Source organism: Bombina bombina, chromosome 1 (genome assembly GCF_027579735.1).
Source record: "Bombina bombina isolate aBomBom1 chromosome 1, aBomBom1.pri, whole genome shotgun sequence".
Taxonomy (NCBI): domain Eukaryota; kingdom Metazoa; phylum Chordata; class Amphibia; order Anura; family Bombinatoridae; genus Bombina; species Bombina bombina.
Window position 1 is genome coordinate 747,392,959 of NC_069499.1, and position 19,736 is coordinate 747,412,694.

Here is a 19,736-nt window from a genome sequence, read left to right on the forward strand (position 1 = left end):
AAATTTTCCTGGAAACAGATTTACGAGCTTGTAACATAGTATTAATCACTGAGTCAGAGAAACCTCTATGACTTAGTACTAAGCGTTCAATTTCCATACCTTCAAATTTAATGATTTGAGATCCTGATGGAAAAGTGGACCTTGAGACAGTGGGTCTGGCCTTAACGGAAGTGGCCAAGGTTGGCAACTGGACATCCGAACAAGATCCGCATACCAAACCCTGTGTGGCCATGCTGGAGCCACCAGCAACACAAATGATTGTTCCATGAGGATTTTGGAAATCACTCTTGGAAGAAGAACTAGAGGCGGGAAGATGTAAGCAGGATGATAATTCCATGGAATGGTTAGCGCATCCAACGCTTCCGACCTGAACATCCCTGGACCTAAACAGGTATCTGGGAAGTTTCTTGTTTAGGTGAGAGGCCATCAGATCTATTTCTGGAAGTCCCCACATCTGAACAATCTGAGAAAACACCTCTGGATGGAGAGACCACTCTTCTGGATGTAAAGTCTGACGAATGAGATAATCCGCTTCCCAATTGTCTACACCTGGGATATGCACCACAGAGATTAGACAGGAGCTGGATTCCGCCCAAGCAAGTATCCGAGATACTTCTTTCATGGCTTGAGGACTGTGAGTCCCACCTTGATGATTGACATATGCCACAGTTGTGATATTGTCTGTCTGGAAGCAAATGAACGGTTCTCTCTTCAACGGAGGCCAAAACTGAAGAGCTCTGAAAATTGAACAGAGTTCTAAAATATTGATTGGTAATCTCGCCTCTTGAGATTTCCAAACACCTTGAGCAGTCAGAGAACCCGAAAGACTTGCATCTGTAGTTATCACAGTCCAGGTTGGTCGAACAAAAGAAGAACCTTGAACTAAACGTTTGTGAATTTAACCACCACGTCAGAGAGCGTCGTACATTGGGATTTAAGGATATTAATTGTGATATCTTTGTATAATCCCTGCACCATTGATTTAGCATACAAAGCTGGAGAGGTCTCATGTGAAAACGAGCAAAAGGAATCGCGTCCGATGCTGCAGTCATGAGGCCTAAAACTTCCATGCACATAGCCACTGAAGGGAATGACTGAGACTGAAGGTGCCGACAAGCTGCAACCAATTTCAAGCGTCTCTTGTCTGTTAAAGACAGAGTCATGGACACTGAATCTATCTGGAAACCTAAAAAGGTGACCCTTGTCTGAGGAATCAAATAACTTTTTGGTAAATTGATCCTCCAACCATGTTTTCAAAGAAACAACACTAGTTGATTCGTGTGAGATTCTGCAGAACGTAAAGACTGAGCTAGTACCAAAATATCGTCCAAATAAGGAAACACTGCAATACCCTGTTCTCTGATTACAGAGAGTAGGGCACCTAGAACCTTTGAAAAGATTCTTGGAGCTGTTGCTAGGCCAAATTGAAGAGCAACAAATTGGTAATGCTTGTCTAGAAAAGAGAATCTCAGGAACTGATAATGTTCTGGATGAATCGGAATATGAAGGTATGCATCCTGCAAGTCTATTGTAGACATATAATGTCCTTGCTGAACAAAAGGCAGAATAGTCCTTATAGTCACCATCTTGAAAGTTGGTACTCTTACATAACAATTCAAAATTTTCATATCCAGAACTGGATGAATGAATGAATTTTCCTTCTTTGGGACAATGAATAGATTTGAATAAAACCCCAGACCTTGTTCCTGAAAAGGAACTGGCATGATTACCCCTGAAGACTCCAGGTCTGAAACACACTTCAGGAAAGCCTGAGCTTTTACTGGATTTGCTGGGAAACGTGAGAGAAAAAATCTTCTCACAGGAGGTCTTACTCTGAATCCTATTCGATACCCTTGAGAGACAATACTCTGAATCCAATGATTTTGGACAGAATTTATCCAAAAATCCTTGAAAAACCTTAATCTGCCCCCCACCAGCTGAGCTGGAATGAGGGCCGAACCTTCATGCGGATTTAGGGGCCTACTTTGGCTTCTTAAATGGCTTGGATTTATTCCAATTTGAGGAAGGCTTCCAATTGGAAACAGATTCCTTGGGGGAAGGATTAGGGTTTTGTTCCTTATTCTGACGAAAGGAACAAAAACGGTTAGAACCCTTAGATTTACCCTTAGGTTTTTTATCCTGAGGCAGAAAAACTCCCTTTCCCCCAGTAATAGTTGAAATTATAGAATCCAGTTGAGAACCAAATAAATTATTACCTTGGAAAGAAAGAGATAGTAATCTAGACTTAGATGTCATATCAGCATTCCAAGATTTAAGCCACAAAGCTTTTCTAGCTAAAATAGCTAAAGACATGGATCTAACATCAATTTTGATAATATCAAAAATGGCATCACAAATAAAATGATTAGCATATTGCAGTAAGTGAATAATGTTAGATACATCAGAATCCACTTCTTGTTGCGCTAAATTCTCCAACCAGAAAGTTGATGCAGACGCAACATCAGCCAAAGAAATTGCAGGTCTGAGAAGATGACCTGAATATAAATAGGCTTTCCTTAGATAAGATTCAAGCTTCCTATTTAAAGGATCCTTAAATGAAGTACTATCTTCCATAGGAATAGTGGTACGTTTAGCAAGAGTAGAAATAGCCCCATCAACTTTGGGGATTTTTTCCCAAAACTCTATAGAATTTGCTGGTAAAGGATACAATTTTTTAAACCTTGAAGAAGGAATAAAAGAAGTACCTGGCTTATTCCATTCCTTAGGAATCATATCAGAAATAGCCTCAGGAATAGGAAAAGGAGAAACCACAGGAGGTTTAAAAACAGCATTTAAACGTTTATTAGACTTAACGTCAAGAGGACTGGTTACCTCAATATCCAAAGTAATTAACACTTCTTTTAATAAAGAACACATATACTCTATTTTAAATAAATAAGTAGATTTGTCAGTGTCAATGTCTGAGGAAGGATCTTCTGTATCAGATAGATCCTCATCAGAGGAGGATAAATTATTATGTTGTTGGTCATTTGAAATTTCATCAACTGAATGAGAAGTTTTAAAAGACCTTTTACGTTTATTAGAAGGTGGAAATGCAGACAAAGCCTTCTGAATAGAATCAGTAACAAATTCTTTAAAATTCATAGGTATATCATGTACATTAGAAGTTGAAGGAACTGCAACTGGCAATGTACTATTACTGATGGACACACTATCTGCATGTAAAAGTTTATCATGACAACTATTACAAATGATATTCTGAGAAATAATTTCCACAATCTTACAACAAATGCACTTAAGCTTTGGTAGAACTGATGTCAGGCAGCAAAGTTCCAGCAGATACTTCTGAGGCAGGATCAGATTGAGACATCTTGCAAAATGTAAAAGAAAAAACAACATATAAAGCAAAATTATCAATTTCCTTATATGACAGTTTCAGGAATGGGAAAAAATGCAAATAGCATAGCCCTCTGATAGAGAAAAAAGCAAGAGGCAAACATCAATGGGGTATTAAAATAATGAAAAAGTTTGGCGCCAAGTATGACGCACAACGTAATTGAATTTTTTTTGGCGCCTACAATAACCGGAAATGACACACTCGCGTCACTAACGGCACAACCGTGTGTAAGGCTTCGGCGTTAGCTACGACACCGGAAATGACGAAGTTGCGTCACAGATGTATTCTTCGCGCCAAAAATGACGCAATAAAGTCTGACATTTGGCGCACCCGCGGGCCTAATACCGCCCGCAATTTGCAAGAAAAAAGAAGTCAGTTTAGAAAAAAAGACTAAACCCCAGGTAAGAAAAAAAATTCTTAAAAATATTTATTTTCCCCAAATATGAAACTGACAGTCTGCAGAAGGAAATACATGAACCTGACTCATGGCAAATATAAGTACATATATTTAGAACTTTATTTAAATGCATAAAGTGCCAAACCATAGCTGGGATGCCTTAAGTAACAAAAAACATACTTACCAAAAGACACCCATCCACATATAGCAGATAGCCAAACCAGTACTGAAACAGTTATCAGTAGAAGGAATGGTAAATTGAGAGTATATCGTCGATCTGAAAAGGGAGGTAGGAGATGAATCTCTACGACCGATAACAGAGAACCTATGAAATAGACCCCCGTAAGGGAAATCATCATATTCAATAAGTGATACTCCCTTCACGTCCCTCTGACATTCGCTGTACTCTGAGAGGAATCGGGCTTCAACAATGCTGAGAAGCGCATATCAACGTAGAAATCTTAGCACAAACTTACTTCACCACCTCCATAGGAGGCAAAGTTTGTAAAACTGAATTGTGGGTGTGGTGTGGGGTGTATTTATAGGCATTTTGAGGTTTGGGAAACTTTGCCCCTCCTGGTAGGTTGGTATATCCCATACGTCACTAGCTCATGAACTCTTGCTCATTACATGAAAGAAACATAAATTATGCTTACCTGATAATTTAATTTCCATCTGTGGGAGGAGAGTCCACTGCTCCCGCCCGTTTCTCCGGTGGGTGGACCTAAATTTAATTTTATTCTTCTGGCACCATTTATACCCTTATATTTCTCCTACTGTTCCTTGTTCCCTTGGCAGAATGACTGGGGGATGAGGGAAGTGGGGGAGGTATTTCAGCCTTTGGCTGGGGTGTCTTTGCCTCCTCCTGGTGGCCAGGTTCTGAATTCCCACAAGTAATGAATGAAGCAGTGGACTCTCCTCCCACAGATGGAAATGAAATTATAAGGTAAGCATAATTTATGTTTTTGTAGATGATCCATTTATATAGCCCATCTGATGGTGTTTTTGTAAAATTGTATAGTTTTGCTTTTCAGACTCCTAACCACGCCCCAAAGTTTTAGATGTATACTGATGTCTATAGACTCCAGCTTGCTCCTGTTTGTGTAAAGGGTCTTTTCATATGCAGGGGAAGGGGGAGTGTCTGCTGTTCCTGCTTTCCCAGGCTCTTTCACTTGGTGTCCCATCCTAACCTCATTAACAGTACTAAACTGTAAGCTTCTAAGTACATTTTTAAAAGGTGTTATACTAGATTTTTATATCAGAATCTGTGCATATTCCCATTTATAGTATTGTCTATTACATGTAGTTATATGAAAATGGTGTATACTGTCCCTTTAAGTTTCATGTTCAAGCTAATTTTCAATGAATAATCTTCCGAGGTAATTGTGATAATAATAATTTAGAACTTGTTTTCTGAAAAAGACTCATGAATTGTGTTTTCACAGCTAAGATATTGAGATCTAGTTAAAGGGCCATTATACACTCATTTTTTCTTTGCATAAATGTTTTGTAGATGATCTATTTATAAAGCCCATAAAGTTTGTTTTTTAAAAAAAAATGTATAATTTTGCTTATTTTTAAAGAACATTGCTCTGATTTTCAGACTCCTAACCAAGCCCCAAAGTTTTATTTGAATACCGTCAGCTACCTTCTCCAGCTTGCTCCTGTTTGTGTAAAGGGTATTTTCATATGCAAAAGAAGGGGGAGGGGGGGAGTGTCTTATTTCCCACTTGCAGTGGGCTTTCCAGCTACCATTTCAACAGAGCTAAACTGAAAGCTTCTAAGTACGTTTTTAAACCATTTTATACTGGATTTTTATATCAGTATCTGTGCATCTTATTCTTTATAGTAGTGTCTATTACATGCAGTTATATGAAAATTAGTGTATACTGTCCCTTTAAGATTGCTTCCTTTATTACCAGGACACTTTTAAAGGGTGTAGATGAGCCCATTCATGCAACCCTCTCACTTCACACTCCAAATGCACAATAGTGAAGCACAGTGCCCGTGCAACAAAGCAGCACACACTAAACCACTGCAGTATCTCTTCCCTTTATAACAGGCCTTCTTTATAGCAGTATCTGTGGCTCTTTTTCTCTCTCCAGCACGGCAAGAAGATGGTGCGTGCCTGCACCATATGTACTATCTCCCCTTTCCTCAGCACAGCAGACATCTGGTACAGCTATACCCATTGTTTTCTCTCTCTTTCACACGTGACGCCGGCTGCAAATGAAGATCTCTTTCCCTCAGCACTGCACCTGATGATCTCTCTCACTGTAAGCACCCAGTATGGCTGCAACCATCACCCCCACCATCTATCTCTCTCAGGATGTTGGGAGATTCCCCAAGACATGTAGAAGCAATCCGAAATTCTATTTTGGAAAGCTACTTATTACTCAAAAAACACATACATAAAAGCCTTTTGATAAAAAATTATATATTCACTTTGTTGAGTTTTTTTCTCAAAAAAAAAAAAAAAAAAAAAAAAAAAGAAATATCAAAAACTCCCATATGCTTAATGAATTATGAAGATAAAAGTTCATTCATTTCACACATATACTGTTTTGCAATACAATCTGAGAAGAATTTAAAAAAAACACATGTATTTTTAATTTACCTGCTGGCTAAGCTTTTTCAGATAAGAAATAACACTGTAACTAAGGCCACAATCTAAATTCTCTGAGATCAGATTTGGTGCTCCCATCATCCGCAGAGCTTTCTTTAATGGCTAAAAAAATAAACAAAATGAATATTAAATATAATGATTTACCATGATTCACATTTATGTGTGTGTAGAATAAATACACACACTATATATACATACATACATAATTTGCTGACACCATTATCATAAAAAACAATAGCAAAGGGAAATGTATTATTTGAAACAAGGAGAGAATGTAATAAGCTTGTTTGATTTTCACAATTCCACATATTCAATTATAATAAAACACATTTGTAGAATACTTTATTGTTTCCATTAGTTTATCTGAACAAAAAACTGACTGCAAACTGTTTTATATGCAACACAGAATTTTAAATGGATATTTACATGTTTACCTTATTTGCCATAAATGGCTTACCTGATAAATTAATTTATTTCATGGTGGTGAGAGTCCATGATCAATTACTCCTGGGACTCACTTTTTCCTGCCACTATGAGGAAGCAAATATAAACCCCTGCAACCTCACTGGTACACTAGTCAGACGTATAGCCAAGCAAAAAAAGGTACAAAAAAGTAACAAGAGCAAAATAATAGGAGCAAGGAAAAAAAGATGTGCTAACAAAAATAAACCATCACCAAAAAATAAATAAATAGGGTGTGAGGTCCCGAGGACTCTCAACTCCATAAAATAAATACATTTATCAGATAACCATAAATTATGTTTTCTTTCATACAGGTGGTGAGAGTCCACGATCCATTACGCCTGGGAACAAATACACGAGTAAGGAAAAATAAGAATGGGATAAAAACATGTTTTTTCATAAAGAAAATTTACAACCCATAAAAAAATCCAAAAAATAAATTAAAGTTTTTTTAAAAATTTTTTTTTTATATGTACTGAAAATGACCCACAGGTAAAAAAAACCCCAAAAGATTAAAGGGCCAGTTTACACAGCAATCACAAGCCTATGTTCCTAAAGGAAATAAAGTGACTAAAGAAATTAGTTAAACTTGCTAACAATACATTTAGCAAATTTTAGCTTTCTATTCCTGTTCCTGTGAGTATTATCCACAGTGCTGGCACTCCCCCAGGAAAGGGCTGAGCTGTGCTTTAGTCTAGCACACCCACCCTCCAATCATAGGCTATATGAAAATTCCTATGTCAAATGAACATTAGAAATTTGCCTGCACAAATTCTGTCTAATTCTAGCTAAACAATGAAAATATGTCACCTTTTAAAATTCCTAGGTGTAATAAACATCAGAGCTTTACTTCTCTAAGGAAGTCACTACCAAGTTGGTATCAGACAGGGCGCTGCACCCAAAGGATGCCGCGCTGTATCCAGTGGTCATACAAACTGCAATAGAAGCTTCCAGCTTGTCCACTGATCCTTAAAGGAGCAGCTATCCGCTATAGGGATCGAAGACTCTTAGCCAGAGTAGAAAAGCACCTTCTACTGTAGGCACCGTGTGCCAAGATATGTAATGGGGACAAAGACAGGAAAACATCTTGGTAAAGACAGGAGACGGGAAGGAATCCCTGACTACTCCCATTCCTGTGAAAACAATCCCCTAGCAAGGTATGGAACAGGAAAAACTTCCACAAAGGAATCCCAGTAAATATTAAATTTACTAGATATCAAAGTCGTCCAGAGTAGCCAAAACCTCCTATAACAATACATGAGGTCATCAGGCCTAAGTCTGAAGGATATCACTTCAGATGAAAGAATTATACTTGTCCAAGTCTGAGGTTTCACCCTCAGATGCTACCAACGTATCCTCCTCATCAGACCTATGAGCAAGGCAACCTGAGTAGCAGAAAACAGAGCAGAACCCGCACCTTCTGAATCTCTAATGTTCCTCTGCCATTTCCCATAGCATAGGAAAAGCAGATGCCACTGATAGCGCAGAAGATATCCGGGCAGCAAAGTCTGCAGGCAAATAACTCCTCCAGGAGATAGAACGGAACCGCAGGGCACAGCATGTGATACCAATGAGGCATGGGACGAAAAAGGAGAAAACTGTGGCATTGCCTAAACAGCATCATCCTAAGAGATAGTGGCTCAAAGATAAACAAACTATTAGTTATGCAGCACAAAATTGTATACATTAAACAAAAAAGTGCCACAGGGCATAACCAGCCTATAAATCAACCCAAGGACAACCATGTTCTGGCAAGGAATATTAGATACCTGACAGAAAAGGTATGAGATACACTATATTTCTTGAATCTCAAGGAACAAAAAACATAATTTTGAAGGAACAAACCTCTGTTCCAGGAATATGAACAATATGATTCAGGTCTTAGGCTTTCAAACAATATATTACCACCAAAGATCAGTGGAATCACTTTAAATATAAACACTTCACATGGGGAAATGTGTGGAGATGGCAGCGCTATTTATTACATAACTAAATAGTTTAGCGCCCTCTAATGGTCACTGGAATTATGAGTGTAAGACAAAACATGAAAAAAATTATTTCAAGACATTGTCTACAAGAGCACTGTATTAATAAGGAGCTTAATAATGGCTTCTCTAACACTTCTCATAAGTCTAAAAAACAAACAAACAGCTCCTTAGAAGAAAAGCCTCAGTTTCTCTACAGAAGCATCGTTCCGCTCTGTCGGAAGAGAAAAGGGGCATGTACAAGACTGGCTCAGAGAGAGAGAGACGAAAAAGGCGCTTCCCCGCCATGTATAGATGAAGAGGCGGCGGGAACCAAGGCACAACACAGAAATGAGGTGCGCATGTAAATCTAGTTGCGCTCCACATTCTATCAGCCCAACCTGTTAGAGCAAAACACCTGCGCCTCAATCTTTGTCTGAAAGCACCCCTCTAAAAAGGTAGACAAACAATTGTGCAGCTCAACTGCAATAACAAACAAAACAAAACGGAGCGCACTTAAAACTATCAGAAAGAATAAAATGTATAAAAAGAGGGATCAATTATCCCTAAAGATCCTTCAAATGAGCCTTAACATATTCAGGGAATACTTCACCCATAAATTATTAACCCCTAGTCTCTCTTAGTCACATTGAGTGCCTGCGTCCTGCCAAGAATATCCTACCCCAGGATATATATGTCCCAGATATAATGCAGCATAACTCTTTCAAAAGTGCATGTCCCCCATAACAGAGAAGACCCAGCACTTACCTGTATCTAGCGGTCCGGGAGGAGGACAGCTTATACAGTGTGAGAGGATGCCGCTCCTCACAGACTTGTAGTAAAAAGAGAGAACAGAGTAAACCTACTCTGGCTTTCTATACTAGGGCAGCAAATATGTTAGGAAAACGCAGCAAGGCCCACCTTACAAGTTCCTAACTGCTTTAAAGCCACCACTGTCCTACTGAAGAGACTAACGTGGAGTACAGCTAGACCCAATCTTGACAGGAAAGATCAGAGCAAGCCTGCTCTGGCTTTCAAAATAATAAAATCTTGACTGAAGTGAAATAAATTCTTCAGACACCAAAACTTCACCTCCTCCTTGCACTGAAGGCAAAGAGAATGACTGGGGATTGTGGGAAGGGAAGTGATACTTAACAGCTTTGCTGTGGTGCTCTTTGCCTCCTCCTGCTGGCCAGGAGTAATATTCCCAACAGTAATTGAGGATTCTGTGGACTCACCGTGTCTTAAGAAAGAAAGAAAGTGCTTTATACAAAAAATTCATAACCACAAAAAATAGGCTGGGCCTCATGGACTCTTGCCACTATGAAAGAAATGAATTTATCAGGTTAGTTCTTACATAAATTATATTTTCTTTCATGTAAGTGGCAAGAGTCCATGAGCTAGTGATGTATGGGATATAATGCACAAGATGTGGAAATCCACGAGTCACTAGAGAGGGAGGGATAAAATAATAGCTAAATCCGCTGAGAAATTAAATACAAAAAAATAACTAAGTTTTCTTTAAAAATGTAAAAAAAAATCAAATCAAAGGCACTAGAATCAAACTGAGACAATTGCCTGAAAAAAATTTCTAACAAAGGCTGCTTCCAAAGAAGCAAACACATCAAAATTGTAAAATGTAGTAAAAGTATGCAAAGAAGACAAAGTTGCTGCTTTGCAAATTTGATCAACTGAAGCTTAATTCTTGAAACCGCAAGAAGTGGCAACTCATCTACTAGAATTAGCTGTAATTCTCTGAGGCGAAGACTGCCCCGCCTACAAATAAGCTTTGTGAATCAAAAGTTTCAACCAAGATGCCAGAGAAATGGCAGAGGCTTTCTGACCTTTCCTGGAGCCAGAAAAAAATAACAAATAGACTAGAAGTCTTTCTGAAATCTTTAATAGCCTCAATATAACATATCAAAGCTCTTACCACATCCAAAGAATGTAAAAACCTTTCAAGAGTATTCTTAGGATTAGGACATAAAGAAGGAACAACAATTTCCCTATTGATGTTGTTACAATTCCCAACTTTAGGCAAAAATTTTAACGAAGTCCGCAAAACAGCTTTATCTTAAAGGAAAATCAGATAAGGAGACTCAAGAGAGAGCAGACAATTCAGAAACTCTTCTAGCAGAAGAGATAGCCAAAATAAATAACACTTTCCAAGAAAACAATTTAATATCCAGAGAATGCATAGGCTCAAAATGAGGAGCCTGTAAAATCTTCAAAACCAAATTGAGACTCCAAGGAGGAGAAACAGATTTAATAAAAGGTTTGATACGAATCAAAGCCTAAACAAAACAGTGAATATCAGGAAGTTTAGCAATCTTTCTACGAAATAAGACAAAGAGCAGACATTTCTCCTTTCAAAGTATTTGTAGACAAACCCTTATCCAAACCATCCTGAAGAAATGGGAAAATCCTAGAAATTTTGAAAAAATGCCAAGAATAATTATGGGTGGAACACCATGAAAACATAATTTATGCTTACCTGATAAATTTATTTCTCTTGTGGTGTATCCAGTCCACGGATCATCCATTACTTGTGGGATATTCTCCTTCCCAACAGGAAGTTGCAAGAGGATCACCCACAGCAGAGCTGCTATATAGCTCCTCCCCTAACTGCCATATCCAGTCATTCGACCGAAACTAGCCGAGAAAGGAGAAACCATAGGGTGCAGTGGTGACTGTAGTTTAAAATTTAGACCTGCCTTAAAAGGACAGGGCGGGCCGTGGACTGGATACACCACAAGAGAAATAAATTTATCAGGTAAGCATAAATTATGTTTTCTCTTGTTAGGTGTATCCAGTCCACGGATCATCCATTACTTGTGGGATACCAATACCAAAGCTAAAGTACACGGATGAAGGGAGGGACAAGGCAGGTACTTAAATGGAAGGGACCACTGCCTGTAGAACCTTTCTCCCAAAAATAGCCTCCGAAGAAGCAAAAGTATAAAATTTGTAAAATTTTGAAAAGGTATGAAGCAAAGACCAAGTCGCCGCTTTGCAAATCTGTTCAACAGAAGCTTCATTTTTAAAGGCCCAGGTGGAAGCCACAGCTCTAGTAGAATGAGCTGTAATCCTTTCAGGGGGCTGCAGTCCAGCAGTCTCATAGGCTAAGCGTATTACGCTCCAAAGCCAAAAAGAAAGAGAGGTTGCCGAAGCCTTTTGACCTCTCCTCTGTCCAGAGTAAACAACAAACAGGGAAGATGTTTGACGAAAATCTTTAGTCGCTTGTAAGTAAAACTTTAAAGCACGGACTACGTCCAAATTATGTAAAAGACGTTCCTTCTTTGAAGAAGGATTAGGACACAATGATGGAACAACAATCTCTTGATTGATATTCTTGTTGGAAACTACCTTAGGTAAAAACCCAGGTTTTGTACGCAGAACTACTTTATCTGTATGGAAAATCAGATAAGGAGAATCACATTGTAAAGCTGATAACTCAGAGACTCTACGAGCCGAGGAAATAGCCATCAAAAACAGAACTTTCCAAGATAAAAGTTTGATATCAATGGAATGAAGGGGTTCAAACGGAACTCCTTGAAGAACCTTAAGAACCAAGTTTAAGCTCCATGGAGGAGCAACAGGTTTAATCACAGGCTTAATTCTAACCAAAGCCTGACAAAATGCCTGGACGTCTGGAACCTCTGCCAGACGCTTGTGCAAAAGGATAGACAGAGCAGAAATCTGTCCCTTTAAAGAACTAGCTGATAATCCTTTATCCAAACCCTCTTGGAGAAAGGACAATATCCTAGGAATCCTAACCTTACTCCATGAGTAATTCTTGGATTCACACCAATGAAGATATTTGCGCCATATCTTATGGTAGATTTTCCTGGTTACAGGCTTTCGTGCCTGTATTAAGGTATCAATGACTGACTCGGAGAAGCCACGCCTTGATAAAATCAAGCGTTCAATCTCCAGCCAGTCAGTCTCAGAGAAATTAGATTTGGATGATTGAAAGGACCTTGTAGAAGAAGGTCTTGTCTCAGAGGCAGAGGCCAAGGTGGAAAGGATGACATGTCCACCAGGTCTGCATACCAGGTCCTGCCTGGCCACGCAGGCGCGATCAAGATCACCGATGCTCTCTCCTGTTTGATTTTGGCAATCAGTCGAGGGAGCAGAGGAAACGGTGGAAACACATAAGCCAGGTTGAAGAACCACGGTGCTGCTAGAGCATCTATCAGCGTCGCTTCTGGGTCCCTGGACCTGGATCCGTAACAAGGAAGCTTGGTGTTCTGGCGAGACGCCATGAGATCCAATTCTGGTGTGCCCCAACGATGAACCAATTGAGCAAACACCTCCGGATGGAGTTCCCACTCCCCCGGATGAAAAGTCTGACGACTTAGAAAATCCGCCTCCCAGTTCTCTACACCTGGGATATGGATCGCTGATAGATGGCAAGAGTGAGTCTCTGCCCAGTGAATTATCTTGGAGACTTCTAACATCGCTAGGGAGCTCCTGGTCCCCCCTTGATGGTTGATGTAAGCCACAGTCGTGATGTTGTCCGACTGAAATCTGATGAACCTCAGGGTTGCTAACTGAGGCCAAGCTAGAAGAGCATTGAATATTGCTCTTAACTCCAGAATATTTATTGGGAGGAGTTTCTCCTCCTGAGTCCACGATCCCTGAGCCTTCAGGGAATTCCAGACTGCAACCCAACCTAGAAGGCTGGCATCTGTTGTTACAATTGTCCAATCTGGCCTGCGAAAGGTCATACCTTTGGACAGATGGACCCGAGATAGCCACCAGAGAAGAGAATCTCTGGCCTCTTGATCCAGATTTAGCAGAGGGGACAAATCTGTGTAATCCCCATTCCACTGACTGAGCATGCATAATTGCAGCGGTCTGAGATGTAGGCGCGCAAATGGCACTATGTCCATCGCCGCTACCATTAAGCCGATCACTTCCATGCACTGAGCCACCGAAGGGCGCGGAATGTAGTGAAGAACACGGCAGGAATTTAGAAGCTTTGATAACCTGGACTCCGTCAGGTAAATTTTCATTTCTACAGAATCTATCAGAGTTCCTAGGAAGGAAACCCTTGTGAGGGGTGATAGAGAACTCTTTCCCTCGTTCACTTTCCACCCATGTGACCTCAGAAATGCCAACACTATGTCCGTATGAGATTTGGCAATTTGGAAGTTTGACGCCTGTATCAGGATGTCGTCTAGATAAGGGGCCACTGCTATGCCCCGTGGTCTTAGGACCGCCAGAAGAGACCCCAGAACCTTTGTAAAAATTCTTGGGGCTGTAGCTAACCCGAAGGGAAGAGCCACAAACTGGTAATGCCTGTCTAGAAAAGCAAACCTTAGGAACCGATGATGATCTTTGTGAATCAGTATGTGAAGGTAAGCATCCTTCAAATCCACTGTGGTCATGTACTGACCCTCCTGGATCATAGGTAGGATTTTCCGAATAGTTTCCATTTTGAACGATGGAACTCTGAGGAATTTGTTTAAGATCTTTAGATCCAAAATTGGTCTGAAGGTTCCCTCTTTTTTGAGAACCACAAACAGATTTGAATAAAATCCCTGTCCTTGTTCCATCTGTGGAACTGGATGGATCACTCCCATTATTAGGAGGTCTTGCACACAGCGTAAGAATGCCTCTTTCTTTATCTGGTTTACAGATAATCTCGAAAAGTGAAATCTCCCTTGTGGGGGGGGGGGGAAGCTTTGAAGTCCAGAAGATATTCCTGAGATATGATCTCCAACGCCCAGGGATCCTGAACATCTCTTGCCCACGCCTGGGCGAAGAGAGAAAGTCTGCCCCCTACTAGTTCCGTTGCCGGATAGGGGGCCGTTCCTTCATGCTGTCTTAGAGGCAGCAGCAGGCTTTCTGGCCTGCTTGCCTTTGCTCCAGGCCTGGTTAGATTTCCAGGCCGGCTTGGATTGCGCAAAAAATGTTTTGTAGCAGAGGAAGTTGATGCTGCACCTGCCTTGAAGTTTCGAAAGGCACGAAAATTAGACTGTTTGGCCCTTAATTTGGCCCTGTCCTGAGGAAGGGTATGACCCTTACCTCCAGTAATGTCAGCAATAATTTCCTTCAAACCAGGCCCGAATAGGGTCTGCCCCTTGAAGGGAATGTTAAGTAATTTAGACTTTGAAGTCACGTCAGCTGACCAAGATTTAAGCCATAGCGCCCTACGCGCCTGGATGGCGAATCCAGAATTCTTAGCCGTTAGTTTAGTCAAATGAACAATGGCATCAGAAACAAAAGGATTAGCTAGCTTAAGTGTCCTAAGCTTGTCAAGTATTTCAGTCAAAGGAGTAGCTGTCTGAAAGGCCTCTTCCAGAGACTCAAACCAGAACGCCGCAGCAGCAGTGACAGGAGCAATGCATGCAAGGGGCTGCAGGATAAAACCTTGTTGAATAAACATTTTCTTAAGGTAACCTTCTAATTTTTTATCCATTGGATCTGAAAAAGCACAACTGTCCTCGACAGGGATAGGGTTACGCTTTGCTAAAGTAGAAACTGCTCCCTCCACCTTAGGGACCGTCTGCCATAAGTCCCGTGTGGTGGCGTCTATTGGAAACATTTTTCTAAAAATAGGAGGGGGGGGGGGGGGGGAAACGGCACACCGGGTCTGTCCCACTCCTTAGTAATAATTTCTGTAAACCTTTTAGGTATTGGAAAAACGTCAGTACACACCAGCACCGCATAGTATTTATCCAGTCTACACAATTTCTCTGGCACTGCAATTGTGTCACAGTCATTCATAGCAGCTAAAACCTCTCCAAGCAACACCCGGAGGTTCTCAAGCTTAAATTTAAAAGTAGACATATCTGAATCAGGTTTCCCTGAGTCAGAGACGTCACCCACAGACTGAAGCTCTTCCTCAGCTTCTGCATATTGTGATGCAGTATCAGACATGGGCCTTAAAACATCTGCGCGCTCTGTATTACGTCTAACCCCAGAGCTATCGCGCTTTCCTCTGAATTCAGGCAGTCTGGCTAATACCGCTGACAGGGTATTATCCATGATTGCCGCCATGTCCTGCAAAGTAATCGCTATGGGCGTCTTTGATGTACTTGGCGCCATTTTAGCGTGAGTCCCTTGAGCGGGAGTCAAAGGGTCCGACACGTGGGGAGAGTTAGTCGGCATAACTTCCCCCTCGTCAGAATCCTCTGGTGATAATTCTTTTAAAGATAACAGCTGATCTTTATTGTTTAAAGTGAAATCAATACATTTAGTACACATTCTCCTATGGGGTTCCACCATGGCTTTTAAACATAATGAACAAGGAGTTTCCTCTATGTCAGACATGTTTATACAGACTAGCAATGAGACTAGCAAGCTTGGAAAACACTTTAAATCAAGTTAACAAGCAATATAAAAAAACGTTACTGTGCCTTTAAGAGAAACAAATTTTGCCAAAATTTGAAATAACAGTGAAAAAAGGCAGTTAAACTAACGAAATTTTTACAGTGCATGTAACAAGTTAGCAGAGCAATGCACCCACTTGCAAATGGATGATTAACCCCTTAATACAAAAAACAGATTAACAAAACGAAAAATATGTTTTTTAAACAGTCATAACAACTGCCACAGCTCCTACTTTTGAAGCCTTTTGAGCCCTTCAGAGATGTCCTATAGCATGCAGGGGACTGCTGAGGGAAGCTGAATGTCACAGTTTGTAATTTTAACTGCACCAACTGTAACTTTTATACTATAACAGTGGAAAGCCTCAGGAAACTGTTTCTAGGCAAAAATAAAGCCAGCCATGTGGAAAAAACTAGGCCCCAATAAGTTTTATCACCAAAGCATATATAAAAACGATTAAACATGCCAGCAAACGTTTTATATTGCACATTAATCAGAGTATATACCTCTGATAGCAAGCCTGATACTAGTCGCTATTAAATCACTGTATTTAGGCTTTAACTTACATTAATCCGGTATCAGCAGCATTTTCTAGCAAATTCCATCCCTAGAAAAACTTAACGCCATTCTCCCTCTGAAGTTACCTCACTCCTCAGACATATGTGAGAATAGCAGTGGATCTTAGTTACTTCTGCTAAGATCATAGAAAAACGCAGGCAGATTCTTCTTCTAAATGCTGCCTGAGATAAAATAGTACACTCCGGTACCATTTAAAAACAATAAACTTTTGATTGAAGAAAAAACTAGCTATATAGCAGCTCTGCTGTGGGTGATCCTCTTGCAACTTCCTGTTGGGAAGGAGAATATCCCACAAGTAATGGATGATCCGTGGACTGGATACACCTAACAAGAGAAATATAGGCTTTCCAAACCCGATGATAAACTTTTCCTTGAAACAGAATTACGAGTGCTAATCACTGAGTCAGAGAAACCTCTATGACTAAGTACTAAGCCTTCAATTTCTATGCCTTCAAATGTAGAGATTTGAGATCCTGATGGAAAAACGGCCCTTGAGACAGAAGGTCTGGCCATAAAGGAAGTGGCCAAGGCTGGCAACTGGACATCTGGACAAGATCCACATACCAAAACATGTACGGCCATGCTGGTGGCATCAGAAACACATGAGATTGCTCTTGGAGATCACCCTTGGAAAAAGAACCAGAGGAGGAAAAATATAAGCAGGTTGGTAAAACCAAGGAACTGCTAAGGCATCCCTGGACCTGGAAAGGTATCTGGGAAGCTTCTTGTTTAGACGAGAGGCCATCAGATCTAATTCTGGAAGACCCCACATCTGTACAAGATGAAAAAACACATCTGGATGGAGACCACTCCCCCGGATGTAAAGTCTGACGGCTGAGATAATCCGCTTCCCAATTGTCTACACCTGGGATATGAATCGCAGAAATTTGACAAGAGTTGGATTCCGCCCAAGAAAGTATTCGAGATACTTCCTTCATTGGTGAATCCTTCAAGAGTCCCTCCTTGATGATTGACATAAGCCCCTGTTGTGATATTGTCTATTTGAAATCAAATGTAAAGTTCTCTCTTCAATAGAGGCCACGCCTAAAGAGCTGTAAAAATATTGATTGGTAACCTCGCCTCTTGAGGCTTCCAAACCCCTTGTGATATCAGAGACCCCCAGGCAGCTTCCCAATCTGTAAGACTTGCATCTGTTGTGATCACAGTCCAGGTAGGACGAACAAATGAGGCTCCTTGAACAATAAGGTGATGGTCTAACCACCAAGTCAGAGAGAGTTGAGTGTTGGGATTTAAGTATATCCGTTGTGATATCTGAGTATAATCCCTGCACCATTGGTGCAACATACAAAGCTGTAGAGGCCTCATATGAAAACAAGCAAAGGGGATTGCGTCTGATGCTGCAGTCATGAGAACTAAAACTTCCATGCACATAGCCACTGAAGGGAATGGAGGCTGGAGGTTTAGACAAGCTAAAAAATAAATTAATTTGTCTCTTGTCTGTCAGAGAAAGAGTCATGAACACTGAATCTATCTGGAAACCAAAAAAGGTGACCATTGTCTGAGGAATCAAGAAACTCTTTTGTAAATTGATCCTCCAACAATGTCTTTGAAGAAACCACATTTGTTGTTATGTGTAAGATTCTGCTAAATGAAAAGATTGAGCTAGTACCAAGATATCGTCCATATAAGGAAACACTGCAATACCCTGCTCTCTGATTACAGATAGAAGGGCCCCGAGGAACTTTGAAAAGATTCTCGGAGCTGTCGCTAGGCCAAACAGAAGAGCAACAAATTGGTAATGCTTGTCTAGAAAAGAGAATCTCAGAAAACAATAGTGGTCTGGATGAATTGGAATGTGAAGATAAGCGCCCTGTAAGTTTATTGTGAACATGAAATTACCTTGTTGAACAAAAGGCAAAAACATAATTTATGCTTACCTGATAAATTTATTTATCTTGTGGTGTATCCAGTCCACGGATCATCCATTACTTGTGGGATATTCTCCTTCCCAACAGGAAGTTGCAAGAGGATCACCCACAGCAGAGCTGCTATATAGCTCCTCCCCTAACTGCCATATCCAGTCATTCGACCGAAACTAGCTGAGAAAGGAGAAACCATAGGGCGCAGTGGTGACTGTAGTTTAAAATTTAGACCTGCCTTAAAAGGACAGGGCGGGCCGTGGACTGGATACACCACAAGAAAAATAAATTTATCAGGTAAGCATAAATTATGTTTTCTCTTGTTAGGTGTATCCAGTCCACAGATCATCCATTACTTGTGGGATACCAATACCAAAGCTAAAGTACACGGATGAAGGGAGGGACAAGGCAGGTACTTAAACGGAAGGGACCACTGCCTGTAGAACCTTTCTCCCAAAAATAGCCTCCGAAGAAGCAAAAGTATCAAATTTGTAAAATTTTGAAAAGGTATGAAGCGTAGACCAAGTCGCCGCTTTGAAAATCTGTTCAACAGAAGCCTCATTTTTAAAGGCCCAGATGGAAGCCACAGCTCTAGTAGAATGAGCTGTAATCCTTTCAGGGGGCTGTTGTCCAGCAGTCTCATAGGCTAAGCGTATTACGCTCCAAAGCCAAAAAGAAAGAGAGGTTGCCGAAGCCTTTTGACCTCTCCTCTGTCCAGAGTAAACAACAAACAGGGAAGATGTTTGACGAAAACCTTTAGTCGCTTGTAAGTAAAACTTTAAAGCACGGACTACGTCCAAATTATGTAAAAGACGTTCCTTCTTTGAAGAAGGATTAGGACACAATGATGGAACAACAATCTCTTGATTGATATTCCTGTTGGAAACTACCTTAGGTAAAAACCCAGGTTTTGTACGCAGAACTACTTTATCTGTATGGAAAATCAGATAAGGAGAATCACATTGTAAAGCTGATAACTCAGAGACTCTACAAGCCGAGGAAATAGCCATCAAAAACAGAACTTTCCAAGATAAAAGTTTGATATCAATGGAATGAAGGGGTTCAAATGGAACTCCTTGAAGAACCTTAAGAACCAAGTTTAAGCTCCATGGAGGAGCAACAGGTTTAAACA

The 19,736-nt window shown here is 40.4% G+C and overlaps 1 protein-coding gene across 1 annotated transcript in view; it reads right to left on the reverse strand.

Annotated features, from left to right (window-relative positions):
* Positions 1–19,736, reverse strand: part of LOC128660794 (integrator complex subunit 6) — a 516,514-nt gene that overhangs the window by 115,249 nt on the left and 381,529 nt on the right. Inside the window, exon 10 of the mRNA XM_053714821.1 lies at positions 6,373–6,483. Within this exon, the coding sequence (XP_053570796.1) occupies positions 6,373–6,483 (111 nt within the window). The remainder of the gene's footprint in view (positions 1–6,372; positions 6,484–19,736) is intronic.